The sequence below is a fragment of the Acanthopagrus latus genome, chromosome 10 (assembly GCF_904848185.1).
Source record: "Acanthopagrus latus isolate v.2019 chromosome 10, fAcaLat1.1, whole genome shotgun sequence".
NCBI lineage: Eukaryota > Metazoa > Chordata > Actinopteri > Spariformes > Sparidae > Acanthopagrus > Acanthopagrus latus.
In genome coordinates, this window is record NC_051048.1 from 1598634 (window position 1) to 1610642 (window position 12009).

The 12009-nt window shown below is 39.9% G+C and overlaps 2 protein-coding genes across 2 annotated transcripts; both read right to left on the bottom strand.

Annotated features, from left to right (window-relative positions):
* Positions 1-5408, bottom strand: LOC119027729. The gene is made up of 4 exons (XM_037113159.1): positions 4985-5408; positions 4692-4804; positions 1408-1494; positions 1-1057 (listed from the first exon to the last, which is right to left on the bottom strand). Exons 1-4 carry the CDS (start codon positions 5406-5408, stop codon positions 131-133), a joined length of 1551 nt encoding a protein of 516 aa, XP_036969054.1. The 3' UTR covers positions 1-130.
* A 2335-nt stretch (positions 5409-7743) lies between these two features.
* On the bottom strand, positions 7744-9140 carry LOC119027545. Its single transcript, XM_037112867.1, has one exon. The coding sequence runs from the start codon at positions 8669-8671 to the stop codon at positions 7772-7774; it is 900 nt and encodes a 299-aa protein (XP_036968762.1). The 5' UTR covers positions 8672-9140; the 3' UTR covers positions 7744-7771.
* Positions 9141-12009: the final 2869 nt, after the last annotated feature.

The window sequence follows — 12009 nt, forward strand, 5'->3', positions numbered from 1 at the left end:
CTGTTGAGAAAGTTAACATTTTTAGTTGTTTACGCTTTTAAAAATGTAAGCGGGATGTGTGAATGAGGTTTTCTTACTCCTGAAAAAGAGTCCGGATTGTTTAATTCCGGCTCAGTGTTTACTTGATTTCTCACCCTGATCTAGCTTTGGGTCTACAACATGCCAGTTTTCCTGTCTTGTGTAGAAACAGCAGAGGCATGACCAGGCTACTTGGTATCATCAAAAAGATTGCAGAATCTATCCACAAACACAAATCCTTTTGACGAATTGACTCCAAAAATGCAAACCCAAAACTAACCAGAAGCCCAATAAACCTCAGCAGCAGCGCCCCCAGTATAGCACAGATGAAGTGGAAAGCTCTCTGCTTTGATTGGTCAACCCGTTCTTTGTTCCTGCCCACCTCACCTGGCCCGGACCTCGTTAGAACACACAGAACAGACAGGCAGCTGAAAATAATGACAATTATTGAGACACCACAGATGCAGAGTAAGGGAATAGCAGCAACACTTGGCAGGTACAGTTTTGTAACCCCCATCCATGCAAAACACACCAACCAAACACACAAGATGCTGATATTTCTGATCCTGACCCCGCCTGTTTCTCTCAGGTGCATGTATGCGATGGGGTGAACCACAGCCAGGTAGCGCTCGACACAGGTCAGGAGGTGGAACAGAGTCTGTCCAGGGAAAATAACGCAGGATATAAACACTCCAAACATTAACACCACCACACTGTTGGTGTAGATGCCCAAACAGTAGACTAATGATCCCACAACACCGAAAATCTCTAAAGCAACGGTGTGGTAGGTGAAGATGTCAGAGTGGCTCGTTGATTGGCCTGCAGGCCCAGAGCTCTGATTCCTCCATCGCTGGAAACCCATGTAGAGGACGAGGATGTAGAGGGGGAGGAGGAGGACGTTGATGAAGGTGTATGTGCTGAAGATGACACTGCTGGCTATGTATTTCAGGCATCCCTCAAACAAAGACGAGCTGGAGGAGAGGAGGGGAGGGGAGACAAGGGTGATATTTGGGGAGGATGAGGAGTTGAGGGGCATGACCTGTGGAGGACAACAAGGAGAGTAAAGGGAGACAAAATATAGAACAATTTAATGTCCTTCAGAAAGATGCACCACAATTTATTAGTGCTGCTAAGATGATAAATCTGTAAGGCAAATGTATATAAAGCATTTCACTGACTAGAAATGCTAAACCTGTTCTGATCTTACACGGTTACACAGGATAATCAGTTAACAAAGAGAGGCAATTCGTTGGTTGCCTTATCAACAATGGATTTGATAAAAAAAATAACTTCATGATACATAAAAGGCAGCTCGTTGACTATCGAATAATTATTTTGAATATTTAAGAATAATTATGAATCAGTTAGAGAATGTTAAAAGAGACAAACCTTGTCAGAGTTTTGTCTTTTTTCCCCCAAACTGCAGAAGCTGTCTCGCTTTCCTGCGTCTCCACAGACTGCCATACACTGGTTTACCTGTCAGAGAGCAGAAGTGGGCGTGTCTTCAGTATGTGGAGAACAAACAGACCTGGGACGCCACTGCATTTACAAAACAATCAATCAAGTCTGATCTGTACCCTCATGGTTGCAGGCTCATGGTATGGACTGTGTCTGGACAGGTTCAACTTAAGTCAATAAATGTAGATAAATAATTATTTAATGAGCATTCAATCATTATTTCACTGTGGCTGTTATTTGGAATAGTTTATACTTACTTTATATACTTTAATACTTTTCTTTAAGACTATTTTTGAGACTATTGTTGTTGAGACATCAGACAGTAACAGCAATGGGGAATTGTTAAGATTGGAAGGATCTAAATTTGTTTTTTGTTTTTGAAAAAGGCAGATTGTGAATGCAGAGATCACAGCTAGTTATCAATGAACGTATTATTCGTAAAATGAATGGGTCAAATCTTAATATTATCTGTATAAACATAGTGGATATAATATCCTTCGCCAGCCATGGAGGTAAGAAAATTAAATATATGTAAAACATATTTTGTAATAAATTTCAAAGGTAACACTTTTTGCTAACAATCATTAATAAATGGTACATTTCTAGTTAATTAAACTTTAGTTTAATCTTCACTCATTATTTCAGTTAACAAAAATGAAATATTTCATGAACTTTTCACTAATTGTTTGTTGCAGCTAATGATGCTCTCTAAATAAATAGTGAATACTGTGAAATTAATCTATGAACATGATTTGGATGGTCATTATAAAAAATATGTGAAACATTTACAATTGCTTAATAAATGGTTTGTAAAGCATGTAAATGTTTGCTAACTGTTAACTTAAACAGTATCAAGTGACCATTTATTCGTGATTGTTATTATAAGTGTTGAAGAAATTATATATTGGAAAATTTAATTGAAAAGTTGAATATTGTCTGATTCAAGTACATGATAACATCTCCATAGTTTGCACAACTTGGCTGACTCGCCTAAAGTGGGCTGTTGTTTTTCTACACTCAGTCAATCCAAAAATCACATTACAATAAGGTGACCTGTCTGTCCTCTGTAAATCCAAATGTTATGTAATTTTATTAAATCTAAAGCAATCAAAAGGGTAAAACAGCCCAACACTGTACAGAGAGTCTATGTTAGTGTCCAGCAGTAACCTGGCTGCTGTGAACGGATGTCTGATAATGATGGTTGATGGTCTTGCAGTGTTTGTGTTTACAATGGAGGGAAATAGGCAGGTTGTTTGCATGTCAAGCCACTGATTCATTTTCATTTTTCCAAGAGCCATTGTCTTTCCAGCTAAATATTCTGACAAAAGCTTTGTCATTTTCTTTTTTAGTTTTAAGACATTTGAGAAGAGTTTATGTTCTTTTTTTTGGGCCTTTATTGATAGAACAGCTGAAGGTATGACAGGAAACAGGAATCAGAGAGGGGGAGTGACAATTGAAAGTACAGTAGTACAAAAAGGACATATGACTTTATCACACATGACATAGATTTGTTATTTCAACTTTACGAAGGTGACCCCAGTTAAACTGAAGCAGATACATGTACAAATAAGCTACGAAAATAAGCTGATTAGAGCACATGTGATTATCAGATATTTTACTTGTGTACTATTTGGACAGGTAAGAAGACACGTTAACAACTATGTCCCTGGTCGTAATAGATGTGAAGAAAAAAAAGAATAGCCAGGTGGCATCATGTGTAAACAACTGTTTCACCGATAATAATGTTGGTGTCGCGAGAAAGAACTGTTTCATATAAATGTTACTGAACAGGTAATAAAAACATTTCTGAAACTGATCTGATTCAACAAGAAATAAATGAGATTTAAATATGTCTAGCTGTCACTCACCTGTGTCCTCAGGTAGCTCACTGGACAAATTTCAAATGCAAACTAGTGTCATGTCGGTATTTTCTCTGTAGAAGAAGAGAAAGGACCAGCCAGCTCCATTTTACTGTAACTGGCTAGTTCAAGCAACCCCTGTACTCTGTGTTGTGTAATCATGATAATGATGAGCAGGACGCTTGATTTTCTTTTCATACCACAGTTTATTATCCGAACAGGAACAGAATATGAACTCAAAAGTACAGCAAACCTCCTCGTAACTCTCACTCACTGACACCTCCATCCATCACAGTGCATATATGTTCATACACTGGACATTGATACATCGAGAATGGAGAGTGGAATCACATCCTATACAAACTCTGTTTGTAGAATAATAATCAAATGTGAAAATGCATTCTGAAAACAACACAGAAAGTTTTGTAACACCTAACAAGACAAACCACACTGAACACACATTGAATCTGTAATATTCTAGTGACAAGCACATAGAATCATGATCTATACAACATGTTATATGCAGTGAAAATAAGTGGAATGTAAAACCAACTTAACAACAAAATTAAAGGTTTAGGACACCTTACATGACATTGCAAACTACAGTGAACAACCTCAGTCTATATATACGATCTAACACACGACCAATAACTAACTAGCCAGCTACATAACATGATAGTTATTGTTGATTTCTGCATGACATTCCTGCACTAGATGTATTTCATTGCCGTCGTCCCTCTTTGGTGACATGTAACACCTGAAATTTAGTCCAGCTGTGGAGTTGCTGCATTTGGCACCAGGGATTATGGGAGTGACTTCTGGGAGTGACTTCCTTTTAACATTTTCAATGTTAAACGGAAGGGTAAACCTTACACAGCTCCATCCTCAAGTTTCCCCAGCAGGAAACTCATGGATAATGCGTCAATTGAAAATGTGACCACAGCCTTTATGTCAAAAACTCTCACACCAGATGTTTGGTAAGATTTGAAATCTTGTTTACTTTTTCATCATAGTTTCTGATTTGATTTATTATTTTGTCGGGCCTTTTCATATTTGTGCTGAAGATTGAAATCGTACTGGAATTAGTATCAAAAAGTTGTACTAACTACATGTAATTAGCACAACAAATTTGAGATATTATATTAAATTTAATGGTGATGTTTTGTTGGAGGAACTTCAGTCCAGTCCTCACCCTGACTCAGTGTTGTGTTTACAGCCTGACAGTTTTCCTGCTCGGTGTAGGAACAGCAGAGGTAACACCAGACTGCTGGGCAGATTGAGCAAGAGCACAGACCACATCATTAAACACGTGTCACTAAAGCTTAACTGTGGTGAAAAAGACAGCAGAGTGATAACCAGGTTGCTCAAAAACCGCAATGTCAGAGCTCCCGTTATAGCCATGATGGTGTAAAAAGCCCTCTGCTTTGATTGGTCGACCTGCACCCTGTTCCCGCCCTTTTCCCCTGGCCCTGGACGAATCAGAACACAGAGAACAGAAAGGCTGCAGAAATAGGCGACACTTGAAGAGATGACCAAGAACAAGGTGTTAAAACAAATTAAGTTAAATCGATTATTCATGAATAGACTCTGTGATACAAAGGTAGACAGCCAAACACACCCAACAACGATATTTCTGATCCTGATTCTGCCCGACTGTTTCAGCTCCAGGTAGGTGATGGGGTGAACAACAGCCAGGTAGCGTTCAACACAGGTGAGGAGGTGAAACAGAGTCTGTCCAATTGGGGTGGTGAGGTAGATGTACATCCCTACAACCAGTACAGTTTGTTCATTAGTTCTGATGCCATAACCAATAAAGCAGAGTCCCAAGAAACTGATCAGGTCCAAAGCCACTATGTTAAAGGTGAAGATGTCAGAGTGACTCATCGTTGCTGCCGTGGCCACAGAACGCTGTTTCCTCCATCGTTGGAAGCCCATATAGAGGACGAGGATGAAGAGAGGAAGGAGGAGGATGAAGCTGATGAAGAGGGCTGTAAAGAGGGAAATGTTTCTGGAGTCTGAGCAGTTATCAAGTTGAGGATGGAGGGAGGAGTTGGAGGAGGCATTGACTGACATGTCTGTCTGTATGGATGACTGGATGGACAGATTATGAAAAAGTTAAAAGAAAAAAATTGTCAGCTGTCAACTTGCAAACTAAAGCCTGAACGTGTCGCTGTCCATGTTCAGCAAATGCATTCACCACAGACCCACACACAGTTAACACACACGAGAGATAATAATTGCAAAGTTTTCCATATTTGTGGAAAACTTTGTTTTAATCGTCAGTACAAAAACGTGAATAACATAAATTTGCATGTCTTTGTACCATAAGACACAAATGTTGATGAGTTGAAAATATTGAAATATGTTATGAAATTTAATAAATCTCTTTTGTAAAGTACCAATAGTCGTCCAGTCAGCATTGTCAAAATGTCTATATAGAGGAATTTGGTCAAAAATATTAATAATGATATTGTTAAATTTCATTTTGTTGCAAAGTCCTAACATTTTTTAAATAAGTACAGGATGCTGCCTTAAAATATTACAAAGTTCTTTTAAGGCCATATCACCTGAATAAACTGTGTAAATTTAAAAAGAAAGAAGTTAAACTGAACTTTTCTCAGATGGTTTTGTGTTTTCAGCAGAATATTGAGACTGTTGAACAAACCATAAGAAAAACGATATTATTAACTCAGTGCCAGATGAATGTACCAACATAACTTGACATTATTCTAGGAGGTCACACTGTTAAGTTGTGACCTTCAAAGGCTTTTTATACTTTTACCTGAGTTTTGAGTTACTGCTTTGGAAAAGCTTCCACATTTCAAGAGAACATCAAACTGATACTGCAGACAACTGCTGATCTCACACACTGTGTTGACAACAGGGAGGGTCATATGTCTTATATAAAAATGTTATTATTGGTATAATAGAATGTAATATAAGCAATATGACTCTAAACTGAAGGCGCTGTCGTTTGGTCAGGTGAAAGTATTTGGTTGTAATAATGAAGCAGCATGAATTTTCCCACCTTGTCTGTGATTGTGATCGTCCTTCTTCTGCGTCTCCAAACTCACCGACTGATGTTCACTGGTTCTTGGTGCAAATACACAATAATACTCATCTGTGTTTGCAGGTGTGGCTCATTAATGTCAGGGTGTCAGATTGACAGACAGAGGCAGGACGTGTTTTGCATGTTGTATAACCAAGTCATGATCACTGTAGACCATAAATCACAGAAGGCAAATGTTCCCTTCTCATTATTCTTGCATTAGACAGGGTCACCTGCAGATCAGCAATGCTAACGAGGGACCACAACATTTCAACCTTTGTAAGCATGAAACCACAACCAGGAATACTGATTTATTAGTCAATTGGTGAGGTTTTGTTGTGCACATTGATAAAAGATGCTAAATAATGTGTGAGATGGGTGACCCATATCCTAAATCAAAGACAGATTATTTATGCATCTGTTGGAGAGCTCCACTATAAAGTAAACAAGTCAAACTCCAAACAACAACAGCTGATACTCTGGAGCAGTAATTCTGACTCTGTGCTGTGTGCCTAATGATGAGCAGGACGCTTGATTGTCTTTCTATGCCACTGTTTATTATCTGGACTGGAAAAGAATATATACTGGTCAGTCATACAGTCGGCTGGTTGTAGGAAACTCAAACACAGTACACAATGAAGGAACAGCAAGCAGTTATAAGCAGTAAAAATTAGATTTCATAATGCAGTAAGTGGAATGTAATGAGCAGTACAAAGGCTGTTTGGCTGTTAAAACACACCAGCAACAACCTAGCAGTTGCTAGCAACCACCTAGCAGTAAACTATGAACCACTGCCCAAAGTAACCAACCAGAATCGTCAAAGACTTCCCAATACCCCTACAGACCACTTCATAACAACAAAGCTACCACCTACAGTTTTTCAAGGAACCTAGTGAATCACAATAATATAGGCGCACCGACTGCACTGGCCTGTAAAGGCTTTAAAATAAAATATGAAATGAACATTTCTGCAAACATCACAGGCTGATATGATGATGCCGTAATCATGCCCAAGCCGTATAAACCGTTCGGCTGGTGTTTTTTGGAATGTGAACATTTTGAAAAGCAATGTCTTGATGTGATGGCTCACTGGCACACAGTGAGCCATCACATCAAGAGTAGGCATAATAATTGTTAATTACACTACATGACAGAGTTCATGCCTCTACAGTTGGGTGCATATATCATTATTACCATTGGCAAAAAGACATATGAGTCTGTCGACAAAGATCCAATAAGTTGCATCCACACTGGTAAGACCGAGCTGCACCCTGGCAACCCAATGATAAAAAGAAAAACGTACGCTGTTTTAATTTAAGGATCTAAAACTAAAAATAGCTGTTTCAAAGGTGTATGATGACTGTATCAAGGTGCGATGGTTGAACCCTCAACCTGATTCAGTGTTGTGTTTACATCCTGGTAGTTTTCCTGCCCGGTGGAGAAACAGCAGAGGTAACACCAGACTGCTGGGCAGAGAGGACCAGGTGGAAACCAACGACACAATGCATCTTTCACTGAGGCTAAACAACGATAAAGTCACTCCATAGGAAACCAGGTTGGTCATGAACCTCAACGACAGTGCTCCTGTGATTACCATGATTGTATAGAATGCCCTCTGCTTTGATTGGTCAACCCGTTCCCTCTGCCCGCCCACTTCCCCTGGTCCTGGATGAATCAGAACACAGAGAACAGACAGGCTGCAGAAAGACATGACAACAAAGGAGACGACCAATAAAAGTAAATTACTGATGGTGAGGAATTGAGGATTGATCACTAACAGACATACTGATCCAAAGCTTAACAGCCAACCACACCCAATGCTGATGTTTCTGATCCTGACTCCGCCTGACTGTCTCCGCCCCAGGTAAGTGATGGGGTGAACAACAGCCAGGTAGCGTTCAACACAGGTGAGGAGGTGAAACAGAGTCTGTCCAGCTGAGAGGGGGAAGAGGATGTACAAACCCACTACCAGTACAGTTTGTTGGCCAGTGTAGAGGCCGTACAGCAAGAAGCAATAACCCAATATACAGATCAACTCCAGGACAACCATGTTAAAGGTGAATATGTCAGAGTGACTCGTCATCACTGTTGTGGCTGCAGAGGGCTGATTCCTCCATCGTCGGTAGCCCACGTAGAGAACGAAGATGAAGAGAGGGAGGCAGATGAGGATATAGCTCATCAAGATGACTGTATAGAAGTAAATGTTAATTCTGGAGTTGAAGCAGTTACCAAGTTGAGGATGGAGGGAGGAGTTGGAGGAGGAATTGGCTGACATATCTGTCTTCATGGAGGCTGGATGGACGAATGAAGAAGAAGAAAGAGACTGAGAAATATTCAGTGCTTTACTGCCTTGTCGACAGAGTTTGGCTCATGCAACTCTTAAAAACAGACAAAAAGGATGTAAGCATATAAAACCTTTACAAAAAGATCATCAAAAACAGTCACATTTATACATCCTAAGTCCTCAGGTTCCTTGTTATTCTGCATCACTTTTGTGTCTCACATCTGATGTTTGTGGTATACATGGAGGAGACAGAGGGAAGGGTTAGGGTTGTTGCCATCCACACTTTGGCTTCATCACATTTCCAGTTTGTACCCCTGCCTCTCGTTTTCAAAAGCCCTCTTGTTCCTCCAAACAAAAGAACAAGCGGTAGTGGTTGAAACCCCCCACCATTATTAAATGGGACAACCCTTCAAGACACACATACGCCATTAAATGTCGTCTGTAGCGTTTATGTTAAGAGACTTGACTGGATATTTTAATTAAGACATCTGCAGCCGTGGTGATTTCTGCCATCCTGATAAAATGGCAATGCTATTTGCCATTTATCTGAGAGAAAAGCATGGATCCCCTTTACCAATCAAGTCATCAAATGAAATAAAAAAGTATACTGCTTCATTACCTGGACACTAGTGGTGCTTTGTAGTCTAATGTTAGCAACCTGTGCTCCTACCCTGCCAGTCTGCATTGACTTCAGAGGAGAACAAGTAAAGCAACTTCACCGCTGGACTTTTCAGGAAATTTCAGGTGTCCATGCTTATATGTGGTCAAATCTGCCCATAACATCTATTTATACTTTAATGTACGCCTGCAAGCAGCTCAACCATTGTCCACCTCAAATTTAGTAAGAAAATCATTACAGCCTTGATGGCAGTAGATTCTGAGCTGTCATTGGTTTTCTTGTGAATTTGAAATGCTTTCTATACTTTTCTATCTATACATACCTTAGATAACTATTAATCTCACAGGAGTTGTTATTTGCTCAGAGGTATTATGTCTTAATATTATTGTAGGTATAATAAAAAAAATTTCAACGATATCACTAATTTAATTACAACAATTAATTGTCATGGAAATTGGTCAGGGGAACATATTTGTTCAAAGTAATGGAGCGGCATGAATTCTCTCACCTCGAAGCAGTGATTTTTTGAAGTTGTGCTTCTCCGGTGTTTCCAAACTCACTGACTGCTGTGGTCCAAACATACAATAATGCATCCATGCAGGTGTGGGATATTCATAATGCTGATGTGTCCAAGTGACAGATGAGAGCAGGTGATGCTTTGCATGTTGTATGACAGCACTGAACAGGGTCACTTTATTAATTCTCAGGGTGTAGCAAGAATTTGATCATGAATGAAACATCCAGTCTGTACAGTTGTTTTATGGTGATAATTTATTGAAGAAAGGTAAAATATAACAGGTCACTTGATCTGACAGGTGTGATGGACACAATAGAATGAGTTCATGTCCATGAACACATTTTGTGTGGAAATTCATGAGTTTCTTTTCATGCCTGTTTCAGAACTACAAAATGATACAGCAAATACAATAAAGCGAACATTTGGGTAAGTGTTATATTGTGCTGTCTATCCTTGACATCCTTAAATTGTGTAAAACATGTATTTGCTAAGGAAGTTACATTGACCTCATTCATACAGTATCACACAGTCAGACAGTGGGCTTGCAGCACACAGCACACTACAAAGGAACAGCAAGTTATTTTACCCATTTCTTTTATGACCATTTCAGCATCTACACATCAATCAATCCCTTTGCCAGGATAACTTTGATCTGTTTTAACAACATTTTGCAGACAGCAAATCTGAGCAGCAACATACTACAGATCAGAGCAGCAGAGCTTTTCCCTGTAAATGTTGTACAATTCATGCACTATTACATTCAAAAGGTTTGAGATACACAAAAAAACTTGTGTATAGTTTTGAGTACTAAATTTAGCCAGGGGCTGAAATTTGGCTAATGCTAATAGAAATGCCAATACATGGTGAACCCATAGAATGAAAAAAGCCCACCACCTCTTCAACTAGCTAACTAATTAAGTCAAGATGTCAATAAAGATATTTAGTACACGGTACACTCTTTAGCTTTAAGATGTACTTGATGTTTGACCAGATATTCCCTCAGGTTAGATGATACAGGTGATGGTCAGATTTATATTTTACATTACAGATATCGCAGTGAGTGTTCCTTGATTCATTCTGACAATTTGTAGTAATGTAATTTGGTCGGTTATGCAGTGGTACTCATAACCACTTTGAAACATTTTTTCATTCTCTGGGTTCACCAGATATTAGTATTTCTGTTAGAATTAGCCAGGTTCATGAGGATTCACTTGCACAAACCCTCAACCTGATTCAGTGTTGAGTTTACAGCCTGGTAGTTTTCCTGCTCGGTGCAGAAGCAGCAGAGGTAACACCAGACTGCTGGGCAGATTGAACCAGGATGCAAACGTCCCCACTAAACACAGCTCGATAGTGCTTAAGCTTCCTGAAAAAACTGTTGCAGTGGAAACAAGGGTGCTCAAGAGCTTCAACAACAGAGCTCCCATGATTCCCATGATTGTATAGAAAGCCCTCTGCTTTGATTTGTCAACCCTGTGCTCACCCACTTCCCCTGGCCCTGGACGAATCAGGATGCAGAGAACAGAAAGGCTGAAGTAAAAGACACCGCAACAGGAGAAGAACAGGAGTAAGACATTATAGATGATGTTAGAATACTCATTGATCGTAGATATACTCAATGATCCAAAGCAAAGCAGCCAAACACACCCAACGCTAATGTATCTGATCCTAAGTCTGCCCGACTGTCTGAGCCCCAGGTAGGTGATGGGGTGAACAACGGCCACATAGCGCTCCACACAGGTGAGGAGGTGGAACACAGTCTGTCCAGGTGAGACAAGACCATAGAGATACGACCCCACTACCAGGACACTCGGTTGATTGGCAAAGGCACCACAACAGTAGAAGAAAAATCCGAACAAACAGATCAGCTCCAGGACAGCCATATTATAGGTGAAGATGTCAGAGTCGGCCATCCTCGCTGATGTGGCGACAGGGCCCTGTTTCCTCCATCGCTGGAAGCCTACGGAGAGGACGAGGATGTAGAGGGGGGCAAGAAGGATGTAGCCGATGAAGAAGGTCATAAAGATTGATATGACCGCTTTGTTTTGGAGGCAATCATTAAGAAGAGGATGAAGGGAGGAGTTGGAGGAGGAACTGACTGACATGTCTGTACGGATGTCTGCAAGGACACATAGAGAAGAAGACAGAGAGAGAAGAAAAACAACATCAATATGTGAGAGTTCATCAAATATGCACTGAAACCTA